General features: G+C 40.5%; 1 protein-coding gene across 2 annotated transcripts in view; it reads left to right on the plus strand.

Annotated features, from left to right (window-relative positions):
• Positions 1–21,087, plus strand: part of LOC111217752 (speckle-type POZ protein-like) — a 90,448-nt gene extending 69,361 nt beyond the window's left edge. For both annotated transcript variants that reach the window (XM_022739734.1, XM_022739735.1), the window contains exons 7-11: positions 5,657–5,834; positions 10,356–10,411; positions 13,238–13,360; positions 14,726–14,868; positions 18,079–21,087. In XM_022739734.1, coding sequence (XP_022595455.1) covers positions 5,657–5,834; positions 10,356–10,411; positions 13,238–13,360; positions 14,726–14,868; positions 18,079–18,223 — 645 coding nt within the window. In that variant the 3' untranslated portion in view covers positions 18,224–21,087. The remainder of the gene's footprint in view (positions 1–5,656; positions 5,835–10,355; positions 10,412–13,237; positions 13,361–14,725; positions 14,869–18,078) is intronic.
• The last annotated feature ends 3,343 nt before the right edge of the window (positions 21,088–24,430 follow it).

Below are 24,430 nucleotides of genomic sequence, written 5' to 3' on the forward strand. Positions count from 1 at the left end.
ACTGACAAATCTTGACAATTCTATGGAGCTAGTAGAGATATGCACTCATGCTGATTTCCGTCTAGTTACCCATAATGTCAGCAGCAATACGCCTCAGATTAGAAGGGAGCCTGTCCCAAATCAGGTCAGTAAAACTATGCAATGTGCAAATTTAAATAATATTTATGCAAATGATGTATTTTTCTAATTTAACAACAAGAGGGAAATTACTTTTAAAGATTTCTTTTTAAAGCATGAGGGGGTGTGTGTGTGTGTGTGTGTGTGTGTGTGTGTGTGTGTGTGTGTGTGTGTGTGAGAGTGAGTGAGTGAGTGAGTGAGTGAGTGAGTGAGTGAGTGAGTGAGTGAGTGAGTGAGTGAGTGAGTGAGTGAGTGAGCACAGTTTGATGAGGTGAGTTTACTCTTTGCATGTGTCTGTCCATGTATCTGCTGTTTGTCCCTGATCTCTGCCCATGTTTATGTGTTTGAGAATCCACAGGACTGACTGAAAAATGAGATGAGGGAGGTAAAAGAACAAGTGTTCCATAACTTAATGAATTTCATTTGATTTGATTTTTTTTTTTCTTTTTCAAACTATTTCACGCATGGCAAAACACTGTAAATCCATAAACAAACACATAAATAGGCAGAAAAAGATTGATGCATTATGAATAAATCATCTGGGTACTGAAACTCAATATTAACTCTGCGTTGCCTGGAGGGTTGAGAGGGAGCTTACGACAGATCCATCTTGAGTCTGAGGAACTAACTGGGAGGCGAGCGCATTAGTAAGCACTTATCTTGGGAACTTAATTACCAAAACAAATGATGATTGTCAGTGGCAATGATTCTTCATTACTGTTATTATTCTTTACCTAGGGTTGTATACAGAATGTGTTTCTGACGGCATCATCGTCTTTAACACCACTGGGGATTAAATGAAAGTCAGTCAGTCAGTGATTCACATAGTTGGTCAGTACTGAGCAAGATATCTTCACCATTGCTGGACAGATTACCATGAAATTTGTCAAGGGCATTTAAACTCCCCAGTGGATGATTCATATTGACCTTAAAGGACCAGTGTGTAGGATTTAGGATCTATTGGCAGTAATAAAATATAATATTCATGATTATGTTTTCATTAGTGTATAATCACCTGAAACTAGCTTAGCTTCATATCTACATGGGGAATGAGTTTTCTTCCAGCCCGCCATTTTGTATCTGAATGGACAAACCAAACGCTGGCTTTAGAGAGTTCCTTTTATCTTTCTAATTTGCTTGACACCGTAGTGTTGCCTACACGCTGGGAAAGGGAGAGGTGAGGGGAGGGGTATTCAGCTGGTTACAATCTGCAACCTCATCACTAGATCCCACTAAATCCTACACACTGGTCCTTTAAAATGTAATGACTGAATTTTCCCCAAATTTGCTGTGGAAATTTGTCCCCACAAGAGGAACCTTAATATTTCGGGTAATTGAGTCTACATTTCCTGTTGTACTAGCATTAAACCAAAATTATGCAAGAATTACCAAACTCTAAAATTTGCTGTGCACCAGTCAGTATTGTATCAGCAAGAGGACAAGCTTTTTCGTGTCCTATTTAGGTGCCATTTTTGGATTAAAGCTCAGCCAATAGGTAGATCACTAGACACATTTATGCTTCCAAAGGAAATTACCCATTGAATTTTAACTAGCCCACGACCTTTCGTCTAGCACCTCCAGCAGGTGAAGCTTTACAATTCAGCTCCTCTACTAACAATAACACAGACAACCAACTCTCAACACCTTTGTATTGAGGGTTGTAATGAAAATTCAAATACGGCATTTGTCCATGCCGCCTACACTGACGTACATAAGTGTTTTCTGATCTGATGCTCCTATCAGCAGGGCATCATCATTTGTCTGTGCATCCAAAACCTTCAAGTCAAATCCATGTTTTGGCCTGATGGTGCTATGGATAAGGTTTGTTTGGGTTTAGGCACAAAAACAACTTGCTTAGTTTAAGGGAAAGATCATAGTTTGGGTTAATATAACAACCTCATCAAGGTTAGTGGACTTTCATTATTGTTGTTACAATAATAAACACTTGGTTAAGGTCAGGGAACAATAGTTGTCATAAAAGATGCAATGGTGTGTGAAAAAATGTGTTGAATTTTAGGACAGTCTCTTTTACATCATTTTGTTATCAAGTAATGTCTGTGAGTAATGTAAGTAGGTGGATAAATTTCTGCTCGGTGATCATCAGAAAGCAACCAACCATAAATACTAAAAATATAGGTAAATGCTTCAGGGACAGTTTTATTAAAATGTTATACAAGTTTAATTTAATTAATATAAGTTATTAATTTCGCTGTATATAGTAAATTAACATGATAAATTTGGGCAATGTCTGAAAGGTGTGTTAATTGACTACATCTTTGCCCACGTGTCCAGTATGAGGAGGAGTGTTTGGAGGAAGATGATCCAAGGAGAAAGAGGAGGTGGTTGACCATGACTGAAGATGACAGCTAATGGCGTGAAGACTGTCAGGGCAGCCGGTGTGTCTAAATAACCAGGTGCTGCGATTTAGTTTCTGCCTGGTTAAACAGTGGAATAATTGGTCAAGTTATCCAGTAATTAGACCGGCTCTACCACGCTGCCTCTGAGAGCCTGGTGACTGCTCCGCCATGCTAATTGGGCTATTTATACCGAGACACATTGACCAGGCTCTCTGGCTTCCTTTCCAATTCGCTTTTCAGCACTTGTTTATTTTTTCAGTGTGTACTCAGGACACCGGGCTGGACTCACCAACCTCCAGCTCCTCCTCCTCCTCTCCTCCTAAAACCATTTTTCATTCCAACTTGAGCTTGCTGAACTTTTGTCCTCTGCCCTCTGTCTCTTTGTCCATCTGTCTGTCTCTCGCCGCTGTTTTTTTCTCACTGTTGTTTTTACTCCCTCTCCTCCCTTATTCACAGCAGCTCCTTTTCTCCCAGGCTTTCTGTATTGCTAATCAGTGTTTTATGAATGCCAGAGTCTGTGCGCGGGACTGTGTCTTCCTCATGTGAATGTGTGTGTGAGCATTCCTCTGTGAGTGTGTGGAGATGGATGTACGTCAGTCAGTCAGACCTGCATCCTCCTGGAGTGTGATTAATAGAGCCAGCTGTGGAAACCAGACTGTCACACACACACACACGCACACGCACACACACTCACACACACTCACACATACGCACACACACACAGGAATACTTTGAATGCTCCTTTCTATAGAAAACTCACATTTTCGTCTCACTGTGTGCCTGTAATTTCTGTCCCAGAAATGAGCTGCTGCTCATGAGAGACCATCTCCAACTGGAGATCCCACCAATAGCTCGCTCACACCTCCGTCCCTCTTTGTGTGTGATGGCCTCTTTCTATTCTGTCTGTCCGTCGCTTGTTATCTCTGCATCTGTATTCTCTCTGCCTTTTATTATTCCTATATCTTCCCCTCTCCTCCTTTTTCTCACTCTCCTCTTCTGTTTTATTATCTTTCCCTTTCCCTTTCTCTCTGTCTTTCTGTCCCCTTCAGGCTAACCCTCAAACCTCCATCAGGAGCAAACAAGGCTCCTTGACATTCAATTTCCTGCTTGCCACGCACTTCTCTATTGTATGTGCTTCTCCTCTTTTTCTAGGACTCTTTTTGTGTGAGTTGAATAGCTGGATGGATGTGGCATTGGACGAATGAGCGGGCAGAAGGATGGATGGGATGGATGAGGAGAGAACTTGGCTGTTTTTTTTGTTTTTTTGGGGGGGGGGTGGTTTGGGTGTCAGCCTTCCTGGCTAAAGCTTTAACAGCAAGGTCACTTTGCTGGGATGTTGTGGCGATTTTCTCCCCTTCTCTTAACAATAGTATACTGAATGTGTCCAGGAGCTGTCAGCAATGAAAACAGGAAGATTGGCACCAAGTATTTCCGGTGTTATCTCTGATAAAGTTGTGATGCCGTAGAACGTGCTGCAGTGTAATAAATAAAACACCTTTAAAAATAATTGTCTTTAAAAGTCCTCTTTATAATATATTGGGAGAGTTGGTCAAAACATTAAAAATCATTTTAAATGAATGGAAAACGCTATAAATAAGAATCTATAAAAGTCTCTTAAGTTTATTAAAAAGTTTTTTGTTGACATCTTTACATTGTCACTAATTAAAAGTTGTACTTTATTAAAAATTAGATTGTTGTAATCGTTACAGTATTATATTGTCCAGAAAGAAGGTAAAACATCAGTTACTATTCAGCAAGATTTTGCAGTTGGCTTCATAAAACATTTGACATTTTGACTGATTCGTTTTCATTTTTCAGTTATCAAACCGTTCACAGCTGCAGCCTCTTATGTTACTGGACGAAACAACTTCATCAGATACATACAGTTGTTAAATACACAGAATATTTTTGACTGGATGTGAATGTCTGTCACTGACTGAATGATTGAGTGATGAAGTTACACCATTGGTTGGGCCGTTGAGTGTTAAGAGTTTCCCCATTTGTTGTTGCTCTTTCAAAATGATTTGGCACCAACAGTGTTGCCAGCTTAGCACCTTAACTGATTTTTAGCCCCTTTTGGCATCTTCTTTTTTTAAAAAAAAGCACCTTGAGACAAATTTAGCAACTTTTTGGACAAACATTAGCTAAAAAGTTGCCAGCTAAAGAGTCTGCCGGCACACCTCTCTATGCCACTCATTCCTTTGACCACACAGCAGCTGACGTGAACGAGCTTCTAACTCTCTCTCGGAGTGATAATTTTAAGTAAATATAACCGAAATCACATCGCAGTTGTTGTCTTTAACTTATGTGTAAGATGATTTTGTCAGACGATGACAAATTTCTTTTTCACTAGCGCCTCAGTGTAATGCTTCCTTATGATACTTTTATTACAAATTGTAACTAACTAACCAGCTAACTAACCAACTATGTTCTCAACCAGGCTATAGCTAGCTAATTTATTGTTTGATAAGATGGCACAGCAAGCAGGTATAAAACTGCAAGTCAGTCAATCCAGGCAGTCGGAAATTACTTAGTAATTAGTGTGTGTGGTTGTGTGTTTGTGTTCATGAGCCTGTTCCTGTGTGTGTGTGTGTTTGCAGTGAGTCCTGTTGAGAGATAAATGAGTCTGGTTGACATTGTCTGGAACAGGTGGTGAAGTCAGCAGGGAAGACACACAGACAACGCTCATTCACACACACAAACAGACACACACACACACACACTTACACATACACACTCACACACCCACACACACACACACTCACACACTCACACACCCAATTTGACTTCAATGCCGATTTTCTGGCTTGTTTGAGAGTGTAGCCAGCCTGAGTGGATAAAGAAGGAAGAATAGGTTGCCTTTGAATAGCCCCCATATTGAGTGGCTGATGTATTGATTACAGAGGCAGAGAACCCACATTAATCATTCACAGCATGTTTGATTGACTGATTTATTATCTTTTTATGAACATTGCATGCTATTTATTAGCCACTGTGCGAATCAGTGAGTGCGTTAAAGGAACAGTTAACCGTAGAATTATAACTCTGTGTATCTAAGCTCTCCTATGTCACTCACATCTAAAAAAGAAAAATACACTAAAACTACAACATGCAGACCAACTAATAACACGTATGAACTGATGAATTGTACTTATGTGCTCTGTATATGTGTGTGTTTCCAGGTGAGTGTGGTGCAGGACTCTGTGAACATCTCAGGCCAGAACACAATGAACATGGTGAAGGTTCCTGACTGCAGGCTGGCTGAGGAGCTTGGAGATTTGTGGGAAAACTCGAGATTCACTGACTGCTCCCTGTGTGTTGCTGGCCAGAAATTCCAGGCACACAAAGCCATCTTGGCAGGTGAGGGTATCCTTTCATTCATCATACCTCGAAAAACACACGGATAGAATCTTTATACTCAGGTGCTAAAAGCTGACCTGTTTTCTCATGTTTATGAAAATTGGATACTTTTTCATCATTCAAGTCACTGTGTGATCTTGACAAGGTCGTGGTAGGACACAGCAATATTCTGTCTGTTTTAACGTCGCGTTTGCAGTAAAACATGAACTCAAATGTATTAATAAGTTGTTACACTGTTCAGGAGCAAGGAACGGGCACAGCAAACTTCTGTTGTCACATCTTGGTAAATTCAAAGGAGTTAAAACATATGAACATTTCCAAGATGTTGGTTGTAACTGTCATGTTATGCTGACAGTTATTCCCCTGCACACAGAATCATTAATGGGGCTGTACACACAGTAATAGAGATGTTTACCACAGAGCTGTAGCACTGTACAGTTATATACTGTTGATATTATTTGTTTTGTAAAATGTCAGAATATAGTGAAAACTGCCCGTTCCATTTCCAGTTTACAAAGATATAAAACAGAAGTAAATCCTCACATATCTTTCAGATAAATCACTAAAAGGAATATTGATGATTGGGGTTAGTGACAGTGGTAATTGGTGATGATGATTTTTTGCCATTTTTCCAATTGATTTATTGACTGACCCAAAGGTTTTATTTGTTACATACACAAAAAAAATGTGTTTAGAGACGGAAAAATTCTAAATATACATACAGTGGGGTCCAAAAGTCTGAGACACCGTATGTATAATTTATATAAGTATTAAAATAAATGTAAACATGTATGTCACAATTTTAAGGTACTAATATTTTTTGCACTAGATCACTTCCAAACTAATATAAGTGGTGGGTTTTATGTTGTTATTCATGGTGGAGTTTGTCATTATCATCCTGGGTTTCATTTCAGAGTTTTAGTTTCCGTCTAAATGCTATTTCAAATGCTTTTCCACTGTGACAAGAATTAAATTCCGGGGGAAATACTTCATCAAATTTTTAATTTTAATGAATAATTTCTGCTTGCCACAGGGATGGTTAAATTTGAATATATTCGATACCCATACAGGAATCAACTATTGACACCTTACAGCACCTGCGCGTCTTCTTTGGCCTTCAGGAATCCATATCGATCGAACATGGTTATGGAGACGCTCACACAAACAAACAAACATGATGCATTTTGAACAACTTGTTGCAGATATTGACACTTTGATGACAGCCGGCGTCAGATAGTGAAAAGTTTGAGGGAACTGGTGAACTGTGTGTCTCTGTGGAAGCAAGGAGAGGCTGTTCATTATTGGATTTGTTGAAATGTGTGTGTGAGGAGCCATTTTAATTATGTGCTGCTGTGGTTTGGGGTCTTCCCCTCTCTCTCTCTCTCTCTCTCTCTCTCTCTCTCTCTCTCTCTCTCTCTTTCTCTCTTTCTCTCTTTCTCCTTCCCTCCTTCTTTCTTTCTCTCTCTTTCTCTCTCTCTGCTCTACTTGGTCCAGATGACGTCCCTCCTCCTCGTTATTCCCCCTCTCGGCTGTTCCCGTGACAACTCTCCCGGCCGTTAATCGCCGTGGAGACGGACAGAGAGGGATCAAACGAAGGAGGGAGAGCAACTCAAATTGGCTGCACACTGGCCATGTGATCTTTGTACCACCCAGTCTTTCTCTCGTTCTGTCTCTTACCTTCTCTTTATTCCCTCTTCTCTATCTCTCCTACCTTTTCTCAATATCCCTCTTTCCCCTTTCTCTTTCATCTTCTCCTTCTCCTTTTCATTCTTTCTTCCCCTGTTTTCCTCCTCCTGTCACTCATCCCACCTCCTGTCTTGAGTTTTCTCCACATATCTCTCTCTTCCTGTCAGTCTTTACTTCTTTTGTCTTTTTCTCTCCTCAGCTCCTTTTACTGCCCATCGCTGTCTACTGCTCTCTCTCTCTCTCTCTCTCCTCTCCCTCCTTTCACTTTCCTTCACCCTCTCCTTCTCTCGCTCTCTGTCTCTCTCTCGTCCACCCCTTCCCTTTGTTGCTGCAGTATGAGCTCACCAGTGCTGAGCTGCACCAGACAGACTCATTGTAGGTTTGTCTCCATAGTCCTACCTGGGCTAAGTTTGGTTTCAGTGCTGTATCTCTAAGCTAGCTTCATGATCAAAGCATTATTGAAAAACGATACAAACTAACTTTGCTGACTTTGCCTGACATGCGAAAGAAAGGATTGATACCAATATATGAATAGTTTGCTATATAACTGAAGCTAATGGAAATTAACCAAGAACTAGACAAGTCTGGTTGTCTCTGACTTCTAGAAGCCCTGTAATCTGGAGGACTGGATCTTCAAAGACAACCAAACTCCCTCTTTTTACTTCTCTGTTAAGTAGATTTTTTATTTTTTGAGAGCGAAATCTTGTTTTATCAACTGAACAAAAACCTAAGTTGTCTGGCCACCTTCCCTTGCCTCCCATGTAAACAAAACAATTTACCTCTTGAGAGAATGGAGGTGTGTGAAAGTTATTTTTTTATGTCTGTTTCACTGATCCTCTAAACAAGCCTGACAGTTGAATAGTTAGACAACCTCAACCATCTTAAACATCAATTCAATTTTTGATCTTCTACAACTTTAATCTTCTCACTGCTGGCCTATACCTCTGACACTGACTTTCACATTCATATACACTTTGTTACATAATCATAAATAAAAGGAATTAGGACCTTTTTTTAGCCCTAAAAATATCAGGACAACGCATTTGATTTGCATGAAAACATTCATTGAATGTTGGCTGTTCATGTCCAGTGTGTTTGCTTCTCTTTAGCTCTTTATAAGTAAAGCTTTGTTGATACTCAAAGGTTCAACTTTTGCCATTTTGTACCTGTCCTAAGCTTGTACATGACTCTGACCCTGAGCTGCAGCACAACGTAAACACACTTATGAAAGCTGAATGAGATAGGACCTGATGTCAGATACTTTGTTGTTTATTTAGTTGGTTATTTTAGTTACTACCGCGGCAGCAGCTGCTGACATTTCAACCACCATTGTTAACGTACTCATTCACTTAATGAGTCATGCCCACATTTTGCTTTGATTATCAGTTTAATACTTATTTGTGGCTCGTGGAGGGGTGATGGATGAGACCATGTTTCCAAATGAGTAATTAAACGGGTAGCTAGCTCTGCAGTTAATAACTCATTATTAAGCACTTAAATTAATTAGCATATCACTGACTTTGACACATACTTAATAATGTGTTAAACATTTGTTAAATTTTAATCACTAGTTAATTAAGCATTTATTAGTGAACAGTAATGTAACGTGTTACCCAGTGAGCACATCATCAGACAAAGTGAACCATATCAAAAGAAAATGACACTGGTTGATATGTGATTCTCAGTAGAAGGCCAAGCTCTAACCTTTGTAGAGACACTTTCTTCCTCTGCTGGTAAATAACCGACCGGTGATCGAGTTCAGCCTCAGCTCCGTCTGTGAGGTTCAGCCTCAGCCAATGCCGAAACTAACCACTGTAACGGCAGGGATGATAAGAAATACACTGTGTTGTTGCCTTTAGCAGAACTACAGAGACAAGATGTGTCGATTATTTTAAGCATGCAGAATTATCATCCAGCAGTGATTTCAAGCAACAGAAATTGGACTGATTTATGTAATTTGAAGTGCTGTGGATGGATCAGACAACGAGCACCGTCGGTCTGTGCAGGAGATTAAACATGACCTCTCCAGCTGGGGTCATGCTGGTGATAATAAGAAAAAAAAATATCCTGTGTTTAGCCTTCAAAGCAGTGGAGTGAGTTCAAAACACAAACACTAGAATCACCCCTATGTCCCTGTTATTTCAATGGCTGCAGAACTTTGCAGTCACTGTTTCTGACGAGTGTAAACTGAATTTATCTGTGTTTGCTTCTCCTTTATAAAATCAATAGTATGAAATCGGGGTGAAAATTTGATTATAAAAATACCATTTGCGTTGCAAAAACTGTTTACCATTTTCTTTTACTCGGAGGGACCTTGGAGCATAGTCTGAGCTGTCCTTGCCTCAAGAGGATTTGTATACAGTGCGGAACAGTTTTTGATTTGTAAAGACATAACAGCTGAGTGAAAATCACTTAAAACATATGTTCTCATTTTAAAAACTGTGTGTGCTTATTGATGAAACAAGCCTCATCATCCCTCTATGCTACCATGTTAAAATAGTCTATGCTGAGTGGCAACAGGTGACCATGTTGTCAAAACAGGAAGACAGACGGACTTTAATTAAAGAATAATGTACCAAATAAGCTCCAGTCATGTCAGTCTATCAGCATTAAATGCCGGCTAAACACACCTGAGAGGTCGTCATGAGTCTGTCAGCAGGAAGGAGCTGCAGTCGGCTTTCTCCACATGATGCTTCTACTGCTGTCACAGCTGTCAATCATATGCTCTGGCCCTGTGGCAGGCTGTTAACGGATATCAGAGACCTCACCATGTATCAACATTACACACAATAACAAACCCCCCCCCTCTGTCTTTTGTTCCTCTCTCTGTCTCAGCTCGCTCGCCGGTGTTCAGTGCCATGTTTGAACACGAGATGGAGGAGAGTAAGAAGGTGAGTCGAGCACTTGACTCTGTTGTTCCTGTTCCCTCAGTGGCGAGTTGAATGTCTAAATTCTAATCTTTCTCTCTGTTGCGTCAGGAAGCGCTCACCTCTTAAAAAGCGTGTCTGCTCATGTTCCTTCATGTCTTGTTGACCGCAACTCTATTATCTGGTTTCCTTAAAACCACTATGTGCAGAATTTCTCTGATTATTGGGGCTTTGAAATTATTCTGAAGCCATAAGGTGTTGTTTGTAGACAAAATGAAACAATACCACTGAACATTAGTCCAGTCCGTGTTGCTTTTGGCTCAGTCTTCTTACTGTTTCCAGGATGAAATTGTGGTGTGAGGAGCAAGGCTTTCCGCCTCTTTTGGGGGAGCTGTCCCTAGAGGGTGCCAAAGTTTGAAGCTGCCCAATACTGGAAATTTGAGGCTGATGCTAATATCATTTTTGAGAGTTAAAACAAAAAAATCTAAAAAAAAAATCTAATTATATATCAAAAGCACATAACATAAATTGCCTAATATATTCACATTTCTGTACGGCATTTCTCATTATCACCCAGTTACACCAGCATTTAAAAATGAAATTTTGGGCCAACGCTCCTCTCTCTGAGTATAAACTGCTCCATAAAAAGAGGAATGGTTTGCAGACAGTTATGATTCAAGAGTTGATGGCACAAATACATATTTCGAATTCATTGTGTGAACGTGCTAACTGTCAGTTAGCATGTTCATTAGCTCGCTGTTTGCCCCTTCAATAACTTTATTGAATGAAACGATGTAATATCCTGAGATTAAATGCCACAGGGGAGTAAACAGCCTAGCACATGAAATAGAAAATATAGAGCTCGGAGAGCTTTTGTGACTGAATAGCTGTTAGCTCAGCAGCTACAGTAGTTTAACAACTACACCTGCAAATAGACACGACATCACCAAACCTCTGGAACAAAAGACATGATATGTCACTTCCTGATGGGACCAAGGCTTTACTTATTGACCAACATAATGTACATGCTAGTACTAATGTATCTCTGATAAGCTAATACTGGCTGATCATTTTGGCTTTATTCTGTAAAAGTATTATAAAAGTAGCAAAACAATCAAGAATATAAATCTACAGATTTGCTGTTACATTTCTTAACCTTAGCGTCAAATAGTGTAGCATGAAACCGGTTATATGGTATCTTAAATCGATCTCTTTGAAACCAGCATTTACCACCGCTTCATGTTCATTTTTAGTTGCCCTGAGTGCAGTTGATATTCTGGATGCATGAGATAGAAGTTTATCTTTGTGGCTGAGTGTATCTGTGTGTATGTCACCACTGCGTTTGGTTTGTGCATCATGGCTTTTCTCTTCTGTGTCCTCTGTGATGTCTGTGTGTGTGTGTGTGTGTGTGTGTGTGTGTGTGTGTGTGTGTGTGTGTGTGTGTGTGTGTGATGCAGAGAGTCCTCATTGCCACAGTTGGTTGTGTTCATGTGATAGGAGGTGGTGAGATTGAACCTTGGTGATTTAGCCGTCATGTCAGCGGAATATTGATGCCTGCACAGCTCGAATGGGGAAATTATAAAGCACAGAGCCAGGAAATGCATCTTAATTGCTGTTTAAGTGGGCGTCTTCATCAGAAAGAGGGAGAGAGGGGTGGGCCACGTCCCTATACGATTCAGAGAAAACAGATAGATGGGTTAACACTCCTCTGCAGCACTCTATAGAGGAGAGACAGATGAGCTCATAAAGAAACACTCTAATAGAGGACTGCTCTGTGAATAGAGTGGAGCTTCAGATACTGTTACTACACAACTGTTGTCGATTTATGAGATTCCGTGGAAAGCTCGTCTTCACAATAGTGACGGAAGACCTGTTAATTTTTCTCATGTGACCTCCAATGTGGTTATGTGGTGCTATTTTTCCCTTTATTTCATTTAAAACTCTCAACACACTTTGCTGTCAAAAATTAGCATCAAGTTTTCATCATGTGTATGTGAAACCTCCTCCTTATTCCTGGATTGTGTACAGGCTGTAAAAGTAAGAAATCACAGGCTGTGATGAAGATCTTTTTAATATGCATGTGCAGATTCTGTGTGTATTGCAATGATAGTAGAGATTAATGTTATGTGTGCTCACATGCCTTCATATGTTTACGTGTGTTACCTGAATTCCTGTAAAAGGGCACTGTAGCAGACTCCGTGCTGAAAGCTCAGCCCAGCTGCTTTCACGCGCTCCCTCCATTATTTCTCATCGTGTTTATGCTGCTGTTGAGCGGTCAGAGTTGACACAAACGCACTAAGCTGTTGGTATACCCAACCTGACCCTGCTAAAACGCCGCTGGTCACCATGGTGACAATAAAGCGCTGTTATAATTGGTTTACTGCTTTGTTCTGCCTCTCAGTGTGGAGGGAAAGGTTCAGGTTACCCTCACTGTGCTAGCGTGCGATAAAGCCTACTTTGCTGGCTGCAGGCACCGTCAAGGAATGAATGCTCAGGATTAATTTTCAGGAATCAGCTGAAAAGAATTAAATAAATGTACTAGAATGTAGTTTTGCTGAAACGTGTTCAGACTGTTCAGAGGATCCTTCAAGTATTTTTTTTTTTTTCTTGTTTGGCACTTGGAACATTTTGCATCAGTGCATGGCTGACTGTCCCTGTGTGTGTGCTAAACAAGGTGAGTGAGTTTAATTCAGGTAGAATTTGGGATATTCAAATGAAATAAAAAAAAAAAACCACTCTGCTGCTGCGCGTGGTTTTGATGGATTGTCAAAGCATCTGTCTTTTTCTTCTTTTGCCTTTTATTTCGTTAAACCCTCCGTGTATTCTCTCCTGTCCTCTCCTCCTGTTCAGAACCGTGTGGAGATAAATGACGTGGAGCCAGATGTCTTCAAAGAAATGATGTGCTTCATCTACACGGGCAAGGCCCCCAACCTGGACAAGATGGCTGATGACCTGCTGGCTGCAGCTGACAAGGTGTGTGTGTGGGGATGTGTGTGCACCTGTTACTGTGTACATTGACACACAAGCCAGTATGCATAATAATAACGCCAAAAATACACCCGAGAAGCTCGACTCCTGAGCACATACGCTTGCACAGTCGCATCCGAACATACTTTAGAAAGAAAATCTAAACCCATCTACTGTGGGAGGTGTACACTGTTTACCTTATACTGACTCAATGTTTCCTGTCTCTTCGTCTAAACACACATTTTTACTCCTCTGCTCTTCTCTTTCTTCTGGGTTTTCTCTCATTATTTCCCCAACATTCTTCAAACTTCTTGCCAGTGCTTTGTTAATAGTGTCATGCTGCTCATTGTAGAGCTTGATTTGTGCTTTTTAATTGCTCACAGCAGGTCTAGTCCAGTGTGTTATGACTGAAGCAGCCATTCATTAACTTATTAAGTAAGCTTATTAGTTTTTAATGCATGTTTACAGCAGTAATCTTGTCAAGAGTTTAAAAGATTTGACAACAACTATCTCCTATAACATCCTATAACAGCAGGCTTTTCCACTTCAGTCACTGATTTAGTCAGTGATAAAGGGATGTCGTTGCACCAGCGTTATTTTTTCAGACTTCAGAAAGCTGCCTTTCGAGCTGCAGAAGACATCAGACGACTGTTTTCACCTGCTGAGTAACACTCCTCATAATGAGTAAACTAAACTTTATGTGACATTCGTAAAATGTGTCTTTAATGTTGTCAGCTTGTCTTTGGGACTCCCTGCCTGAAGACCTGAGGCTGTTATTATTATTATTATGTATGTTGGTGTTTCTTCCCCTTACTTGCATCCTTCCTTCTTGAATGAAAAGTGCTTGATTGCAATTCCAAATTAGCATGTTTTCTCTAACCGATAGTTCAGAAAACAAGACGTCTCTTAAACAGCCCAGCATGAGTCCTACTTAGTGTAAGTTCTTTCATATCAGCCCCTTTACATCATTAGTGTTGGTAAAAGACTCTGCTAAATCGAAAAATTGTGGTGACGCAAATCCCCCCATAGTCTCTGCTGATCTCCTACGACTCCTCGACGTGTGTATGAAATTGAGATAATATTATTGTTCCTTGCAATTTTGTAATCAAACACAGTGGAAATAATTTTTTACCTCTCAAGTGATCCTCTTCTCCATCATCACTCCCCCTCTGTTTGCGTAACTGTCACTTTTCCTTCTCCTGGCCATATATTTTCTTATTCAATTTAGGCTTTGTTGCCGCTGCAGTGGAGTAATGCTGTGTTTCCGTATCATTACACAGTGCGACAACAGTTGCTAGTGGCAGCATTGTTTAAGTAATTTAGTTTACCTGTTGTTTCTCCTCTCGCTCTCTCGCTCTCTGTCACTGGCAGTACGCTCTGGAGAGGCTGAAGGTGATGTGTGAGGACGCTCTGTGCACGAGTCTGTCTGTGGAGAACGCCGCAGAGATCCTCATCCTCGCCGACCTGCACAGCGCCGACCAGCTCAAGACGCAGGCTGTGGACTTCATCAACTAGTGTGTTCAATCATCCATCTGCAGAGCTACTTCCACACTTATGCAAACATTTTTTTCCCTCTGTTTCACACACTCATACACTTAGCTTTTTGTCAAAGGAAGTCATTAATTTCAGTGGGAGCAATTTTTGTCTCCAGAGGAAATTTAATTTAATCCCCAGATCAGACCATTTTGCTGCTGTATCATATCGGGCCATTTAGTAAAAAACTTCAACTGCTGATGTTAATCATGTTGCAGGCAGCCTGTTTAGGTAAGATGGGGCCTATTAGCGTCAATGACTGCTATTTATGTCCACGGAGAGGTGATTGATCTAGTGTTTGAAAACAAAAAGCTTTTTCACAGTCACTACCTAAATTGCTCATCACCTTCCCTCTGTTGTCTGAATTCTCTGTCTCACAGCCAGACACATTTTACATCCCTTTGTTCAATCCTCTGTCCTCCCTCTGCAGCTTTACTCCATCTCCTGGCCTTGTTCCCGAAGGGGCTCCATCTCCCTCCCTCCTCTACTCACTCCTCTTCCTCCCTCTCCTTCCCTTTTCTCCCCTTCCTCCCTCTGCTGTTCTGTGCTTAAGAGCTCATGTGAGCCTAAAGGTGTTCAGTAATGCAGATTTCTGCCCCTAATCCCTGTCATTAATTGTGGTTATGGGCGTTATGACAATTTAATTTGCGACAGCGTTGTTGTGGTGGTGGGAAAATTGGCCACGGGGGACTCCTGGCCAGCAAAGCGTTATCAACCCTCCTCCCGCGGACACAATCGACAGCAACAAGAGCAACAAAACAAAAATCAATTTAGAGGACGAATATAGAAAACAGACGACACGGAGGAACCAATAATCCTCCCCCCAGTAGCACCTCAACCTCTTTCCAGACCAGTCTTTACAAGCAGCTTACAGTCATTTAGTCGAGACAATGGGAGTCCTCTTTATCCCACCTCTTTCTCATTTATTCATCCTCTCCAGGGATGTAGCAGAGAGCAAGCCACCCAAACTCTCTTTATCCACTTTGTTTATAAAAAAAAAGAAGAGTTTACTCACTTTTTTTAGCCTAACATGAATCTTTAGGCTTGAGTAAATTCATAGAATAAATCACAGTAAGTCGTGCAAACGCAACTTGAGTAATTGAAGCAAGGGTTTTTTAAGGCAGGAAAAAAACAGTGCCTTTCTGAAAGTAGGCTTTTTTGATAATAGTGGTGGTCTACCTCATTATTACTGCTGACTGGAGGTCATAGTTTGGCCTCTTTTTAATTTACCTTCACATCACTGCTCCTCACCCTCCCTCGGTCCCCTCCTGTCCCTCTCTCTGCACTTTCATTACTCTCCCTCACCTCCCTTGTTTTTTCATTTATTTATTTATTTGTGACTGCTGCTGTCTTCGTCTCTGCTGCCTTGGTCCACCCCTCCTCCTCCTCCTCCTCCTCCTCCTCCCCCTCCCTCTCCTGCTGTGACTGCTTCCCTCATGCCCTTTCGCTGGCCTCTTGCCTCAGCCTCAGCGCACTGACCATTACTGTAAGCAGGGGTTCACTTCCTCCACAGAGACTAAGGTCAGAGGTCGGCTGGAGGTCTGGAGCTGCTGTGTAAGAGTAGGCATGCCAAGACATAAACACATACGAACACACACACACACACACACACACACACACACACACAAACGCTGTTGTTTATTTACACACAGTGAAACATGAAAAATGTCATTAAAGGCCACACAGTGGTGTGCGTGATAGTGCAGCCCAGCACCCTGAGGGTCTCAGGGTGCTGCCACAGGGTCTGTTGGTGGAAACACACATCTGATGATCACCACAAATAAAATTCATCAGCAATTAACTACAAGATTTGTCCAACTTTTTGGGGCTTTCTGTTTTCCACTAGTTCATTATCGCTGAAGCTCTTGAGTCGCACAGCCACAGGGAATCCAAATAATTATATAGCTTAAAATTTCCATTCATTTTTAAGAGTGTGAGGATTTCCCATTTTATAATTTATAATGGCAAACAAAAATGATTAAAAAAAAAAAGATAAATTAGGATCCAGTAATTAGTAGTTGTGTGTAGTTTCTCCACAATAACCAGCTTTGTGCTTTCTGCTCTTATATCACCTCACTCACTGTTTATCAACTGACACCAGGACTTCCTGTTTTCAGACAGAGAGAACTTCATTGTAAAAAAAAATAAATTAAAAGAAGAAGTATACGTAGAAATAGCCCAGTGTAAAAACATTACATTTCAAGTAAAAATCTTGCATTTGAAATTTCAAGTAATCAGAAACACATGACAGGTCTACTCTACAAAAGCACATAAGTATTAAAAAAGTATTAAAAGAATTTTCATGTTGTAGCTGGTTGAGGTGATTTTTAGGTAGTTGATAAGATAGTTAACAATGTTTCATATTTTAAATATGTTCTCTAAATGATAATCTTCATCAGCAAAGTAATCAGTAACTATAGCAGTCAGATAAAAGTAAGTTTGTTGTAAAAGTTTGATATTTTTCTTTGAAATGTATCATCAGGTGGAATTAAAACAACGTAGTTAGGTTAACAATTCAAAATAGTAATTCCTTTGAGTAAATTTGAGTAGATGTTGGGAAGTGAGGAAGTATATAGAAGAGATAAAAACAAAATTATGTAGATTTTTTTTTCTCACTTTTCTCACACTCTGTCTAGAGTTTTACAAAAAAAAAATAAGCAATGTGTGAAGGAAACATAATTTACAGCTCATACAGCTCCGTGTTCACAGCTCATAACTCTATGCAATGTGATGGAGGGTTGCAAGTAGGTATGATATGATATGATATGATAAGATAAGATAAGATAAGATAAGATATGATATGATATGATATGATGTGATATGATATGATATGATATGATATGAAATGATAGAACTATAGAACCATGACTCAACAGACTTTGTCACCACTTGCCCACATACTGTATTTATGATCTTTGAATGTCGTCTTTTTAGCCGCATGACGTTTTTTCTCTCAGAAATGACCTTTTGGGTTAAACATTTAAAAATATAAAGTAAATAACAGCTCTGCCAGCTGGTATGACAAATCCTTACTGTCTCAGAGCTGCACTCCACACAGATTGAGTCATATAATCCCAAACTCTTGAGAAACTGTTTTATTTGTGTGCTTTTTTTATTTGCTTGTCCACTTTGTTTTCTTTGAATATTTTCTCACTTTTTTTTACCACTGTGTCTCCTCTCTTTCCCTGCAGTCATGCAGCTGACGTGATGGAGACATCAGGCTGGAAGTCCATGGTGATCTCTCACCCACACCTGGTAGCAGAAGCCTATCACTCCCTGGCCTCGGCCCAGTGCCCCTTCCTGGGTCCCCCGAGGAAACGCCTCAAACAGTCTTAGTGGTCCAGGGAGAAACTCTTCAGTCCTGACCCTGCTGTGTCTTCCTGTACCAGCAAACTCACTGCTCCTCCCTCCCAGTCCTCCTCTCACTCCTACAGCATCCAGAGACGCCCAAGACTGATACCCAGGACTTGGCTAGATATGGCTAGGGGAGCTACTCAGCTGGGCAGAACAGAGGCTGGTGCCACAGAGGAGGTACTACACATCTCTGTAGGTGGGGATGGGGAGAAATCTATGAGATCTGAACCAGGATATTTATGGATTGCAAGCTCAAAGCCTCACGTATTCCGTATATCCTTCATCTTCTACGCTATTGGAAAAGCTAGAACATTAGTCTGCAAGTCAGTCACATAAAGAAATGATCTTCTGGCTTGAAACGGAAATGTCAATGCTGAGTCCCTGTAAATACAATCTTGTGACATATTGTCTTGTACAGTGTCTTGAGTGTTAAAGCCCAAAATGTGCTTGCATGAAGACAAGTGAAGAGGATCAACCAACCAGAAAGTGAAAGACTATTGTGTTTGTACAAAGTGTTATTTTTCTAGAACATAAACAATTCTCGGTTTGAATGAAAGAAGACAAATCCGAACACGTTTTAATGTTCTCTGTTTGTAGCATATGTCTTAAAATGGGCAGACACTGTGGATTAAGCCTGAGTTTAACTCTGAATTGTTGCCTCTGACTAATTTTAGAATTTGGGTGAATTTCTGCCCCATCAGCTGCTGTTTGACATGTGGTTTGAGGGCGGTAATGACACCTGATTGATGACCTGAATGATCAATGATCTGTCTCTCGGGTGATATCTGTCAGGTCAGAAATTTTGGTTGGCTATTTTGCACTTGAAGCAGTTCCACAGTCCAATTTCCTACATGGCTGCTATTTAAAGAGCCATTACAAACTGTAGTGGGCTTGTTTTAATGTTGTTGACATTGAGTAGTATTTTACATGTTGTGGCTTAAACTATACGGTTTTTGCTATAATATAAAAGTGTTTGCTGCAGAACAGACAGACCATTTTGTCTGTATCATTCAGCCATCTTACTTTCCGTCAGGGCTGAACAATTAATTGAAATAATAATGATAACTTTATTTATATAGCACCTTTAAAAACAGGTTTTACAAAGTGCTTTGACAAACAAATCAAAAGTAATGATAGTCAAAAGCAGGACAAAAATAAGGTAGAGTTATATCTATTCAATATAGATAAGGACAATTAGAGGGAGCAGATGTCATAAAAAAATACACACATGCACGCAAACACAGTAAAAGCAATAAAAGGGTGATATGGAGATGATAAAAGATGAAATTACAATTCAAAAAGACAATAAAAAGACAACATCACATAAACGCAAGTCTATAAAAATTAGTTTTAAGAAGTGACTTAAAAGAAGTTACTAAATATTATTGAAATCGCAATATGGCCAAGTGCAATATCTAAATGCCAGGAGTCGCAATGTGAAAATCCCAATATGATATTTTTTGCATATCGTTCAGCCCTGCTTTCCGTTCATAGTGTAACACTAGCTTTCTCTCTTTTGTCAACATTGTTGATGATGAGGATGTCGTTTTGACCTTCGATCCATGCTGACGTTTAGTGTGAGCTCCGTGTCGTGTCCAGTCCGTTGATGTTTACAGTGTGAGTATAAAAGTCATAGGTTCAGGCCATGCAGATTGAAATGTGTAGTGTGAGTTAACACAACGTAGAGGAAGAATAAAAACACACAGTGTCTGCCCAGCTTTAAGGAACAGATTGGAAGAAACCATCATGTAAGAAAACAAGCTTTTTATTCACCTGTTGATCACAGAACATTCCCAATGACTGAAACAATGTGTTGGCCCCCGGAACCTGTAAAATACAGATTGAATTTCTCTGGCATGACGGTGTCATTTTAATCCTTGATATCTTCATTATTGCTCATTATGCAGTTTGGTCAGTTACTGACTCATTAATGCACGGCCTCTTTCAACTTGCTGCCAGATCAGTGTGTATGAATAACACGTTTCAGTTTCAACATTAATCTTGTCATGATCAAAGTGCGATCCCCAGCACACGTGCTGTTCCCCCTGTCTGTCATATCCAGCTGCATCGCATGTAGACTCCTCTCTCACTCATAGCCACAGGCCTGTTTGACTTGTCCGCCGTGGGCTTCCTTAGAGAACACACAGGTTGTAATCACTTCTGAGAGAGTTGGACCTTTCTCTTGGACAGTATTTTAACAGGGATTTCTCTGTGTTGACTGAAGTCGAGGCCTAGTGGGCTTTAAGGAAGCTCATTCCTGAGCCCTGCAAATCGCTCCTCATCAAACAGTCAGCCCTGACCACCCTTCTTTGGGGATATTCCGGCGTTGTCCCGACGCTCATCAAACTGAGGGAAGGCCGTTATTCTTGATGCAGGGAGCATACTGTAGCTCCATGATGGAGCACATACAGTACTAGTAGACTGTTGATTCAGTTACATCATTCATATTTGCTGAGCGGCGTCACATTTTGAACACATGAAGATGGAGTTGTTCAATGCAAAGATCATTTTTAAAAATGTATATTTTAGGCGACATTTTATAATCTGCCATCAGACAGACCGGACCAACAATAATAAAAAGTAGAGCTGGACAATACTGTATATTATACAAAAAGTTATTAATGGGACTTATAGTGAAGCTGATTATCTCAGTTGTCAGAGATTCGCTTAAATTTGTGTGCTGTATTTTGTCCACACTGTCAGTGTCTTGTATGTGCTGTGTGTGTGTGAACTGCCAAAGACAATCCATCTTGATGGACAATAAAGTTGTACTCCTCAGTGCTCCCTAAAATATTATCACATTACAGTGCTGGGTGATATGACAGAAATCACTATCACACATACTGTGTATTCATGGGCATATTTATGGATATTTATATATATCACAATAAAACATAAAATAATAAATTGATATGCTGGGAATCATTAATTTGGAACAGATTGGTGTAAAATGATATCAGCTACATGGATAGAGGACTACAGAATCAATGTGAGGCCAGAAAAAGGAGAACAGGGTTTGATAGCGTATCCTTTATAATGCGATAACGATGACCCTCAAATAAGCCTCCCAGCCAATATTTCTAAGTTTGAGAATTTCCCTGTAAAGGTCAAGGTGTGTGCATGTGTGTCTGGCTGAAAAAGAAAAACGTGCGAACATTGCAGGCATATGGTGCTCGCTGAGTGGGCACGCATGTCAGCACAATGTGCTTTTTTAGGAATGTCCCTGAGATAGGAGGAGGCTTTGTTAACTGGAGCCGGGCCTGTCAGTGTGACCCTCTTCATATGAGCTGGAATTTGAGGCACCAGGTTGTAATTTTATTCCTGGCTTTGATAGTCAGCTTGTGTAGCAGCTTGCAGCCAACCTTCTTTATCTTTGTAAAGATGTGTGTTTGTGTTTGTGTGTCTCCACTGGCCTTAGATGAGACAGTCAGGGGGAGATAGATGGAGCGATGCATGTGGAGAGGCGTACTCAGTTGTTATGCATGCTGTATGAGTCTGTCACACCCTCCCTCCTCTTCGCTCTTCCTCTCATGCCGCCGCCTCGCCTCCCCATCATTCACTCCTCCTTTCATGGGAGAGAGGAGAGCAAGGTGTGGCAGGTCAATGCTGTGAAAGCCTGTGACAAGCTCTGCATCTGTGTCAGCCCGCCATCACTAAAGAGGAGGAAGAGCCAGCCGGAGATTGATGCCTGCTGGTCTGCACTGCCCGGCAAGAGGAGGAGGAGGAGGAGGAAGGACGGCACTGAGGAGAGCTGGGAGTGGGAGTTCATGGGCTTGAAATTTAAACCTCAACTATTTTGGTGTCAACGCCACCCCAGACTCGACTCGAGCATCTCTATGAATATAAATATGGTAGTAATTTTTCTTGAATGTCCCAAGGAAATTGACCAACACTATGACCATAAGCTGATTTTTTCAATACACTATACTCACTTCAATATTTAAGTTAGCACTTTAGCAAGAACTCTGGACCCGCCAATGCCAGATATTTCGTTTGTTTAAGTTTATATTTTTTTATTTACTTAAAGCAATTATCAGCATATCTTCATAATGATGCATACTTTAAAAATGAGGTATGAGTTGCAACTAATGCCTTATTAATGGTTAATTAACTTAATATTTTATAGATCATCAGTACAATGTTGATAAGAACAACTATTAGGTTGCCATGTCAAAAATTCAAAGTGCTCCCAATGTAATCTTTGTATTTTTAACATGCTTGCCTCAAAGCAACTGGACAAAAAGCCATTTATTAAGTGTGCATTTATTAAATGAGTTTGGACACTTGGGGGCAGCACAACAAAAACTGTTAACACAACATTGTCACCTTGTGAGGTTTTTATGGTTAGCAAACAGTTGCCTATTGTGCATCTAGGGAATGCAGAGCAGCATTAGTATCAGCATTCATTTGGAGTCATGTTTGTGTCCATATAAGTCCAGTGTTCTCCTATTAGTTTTGTTTTGGTCTCCACCTCCTCCACTATGTCCACCAGCGAGTAGCTAACTTTGTCTGTCCACTGTTTGGTGCTGGACAGGTTGTGTAAAGAGCTTTTTCACTGCTGCCTGAAACAGGGCTGATGAGACAGAAACAAAGCAGTAAAGTTGGAGGCTGTAAAATCCAAATTGAATAGTTTGGTGTTTGTCACATCAAGTAACAATTTCCACAAACACATGGTCATATGATCCCTTTTTGATATAAAAATACTGATACAGCTGCTTTAAATTTCAGTAAATCAATTGTATCACAACATCTAAAGAGGCGTACTTTAGAAATCGTAATTAATGCTGTAATTACGGTTAATAATTAATTTATTAATCGGAAAGATCAGTAATAAGACATTAATAAGGACAACTTTTGGGTTGCCAGGTTGTGAGAAATCATTGGGTTGGTGAAAATCTACTTTATCTTTTAACAGATTCATCGTGAGAACATCTTTAAAGGTTTGACCACTTATCTGCCGGAAAAAACTTTCAGACCAGCTTCTCTTCTGACAACGTGCTAATATTTATAAACTCAGACTTGATGGATGACTGTACTTGAGGAAGCCTTTATTAATTACTTACTTTCATTTTGAATCGTTAAAAGTGAGAAACCCATATCGTTTATTAATGATGTATTCATTTTCAAATTCTCAAGTATTTTCAAGCGATTTGGTAACATTAATAAAGCCATTAGTTACAAGCTGTAAAGACTTTATGGACTGTGCCTAATTACAAAAAGTGGTACCCTGTCATCATGTGGAGCCACCAACTCATCTCCGCTGAATGCAGCATAAGCATAATGCAACCTTTGAGAGGAGATATTTGACCGTACTGTATATCCTTCATGATAACGCAGGTAATCCACTCAGATGGTATCGTCTGTGACAGGTGAGGGGAGCTCAGGCCTTGGGGCAGAGAAATGGAAGGATGAAGTGACAGGGGTAATGGATGGATAGAGGGATGAAGAGTGATCGGGTGTCATACAGGTGGGATAGGGCCAGATAGATAGTGAATGAAGGAGCAATGGAGGATGGATGGCCGGAGCACCTCAGACATTGACAGCATTGAGAGATTTGTCTTCTTTGTACTCCATTTGTCTTGTTTCTCCTTCTCCACTGTGTCCGAGCGAGTTAAATCTCATAAAACTATTTACTCTGACAATGCAGCAGCGGTAGCAGCCGGAGTGGTGGTGGTGGTGGTGGTGGTGGTCTCGCTGTGGTACTGTTGCTGCTGGGGAATGTTAGGAGTTGCCATTTTGGAAAGGAGAATCTCTCGTTCTGAGAGGATTGTCTTTGTCTTAAGGATTAGTTGATATGCACAAACAAACTGCAATCCACAATTAACTGTTTGCTAATAACACTGGATGTAGAAATTAGAGGAGAAAAAGAACCAGACGGGGGAGCTGAGTCTCACACACACACACACACACAATTACGCACGTATATATGAGCTGCTAATTGCTTTGTGTGCACCAATCTGTCCTGTGAATGTGCCGGTGCAATATTGCGGTGCTGTGGGTGTTTGCCCAGCTCATAACCGCAGACCAATGTGGCGGAGACAAGCTCATATATTAAGATAACCCCGAAACGGAATGGAATTGTATTTCCCCGGCGGTTCAAACGACTTCTGTGGTTGTAAACTGATAGTGGATGAGATTTGGCTTTAATGAAGCAAGACTTATTGTGCACAGTGCAACACAGGAAGGTGC

This window comes from Seriola dumerili, unplaced genomic scaffold (assembly GCF_002260705.1).
Source record: "Seriola dumerili isolate Sdu_G_001 unplaced genomic scaffold, Sdu_1.0 BDQW01000044.1, whole genome shotgun sequence".
NCBI lineage: Eukaryota > Metazoa > Chordata > Actinopteri > Carangiformes > Carangidae > Seriola > Seriola dumerili.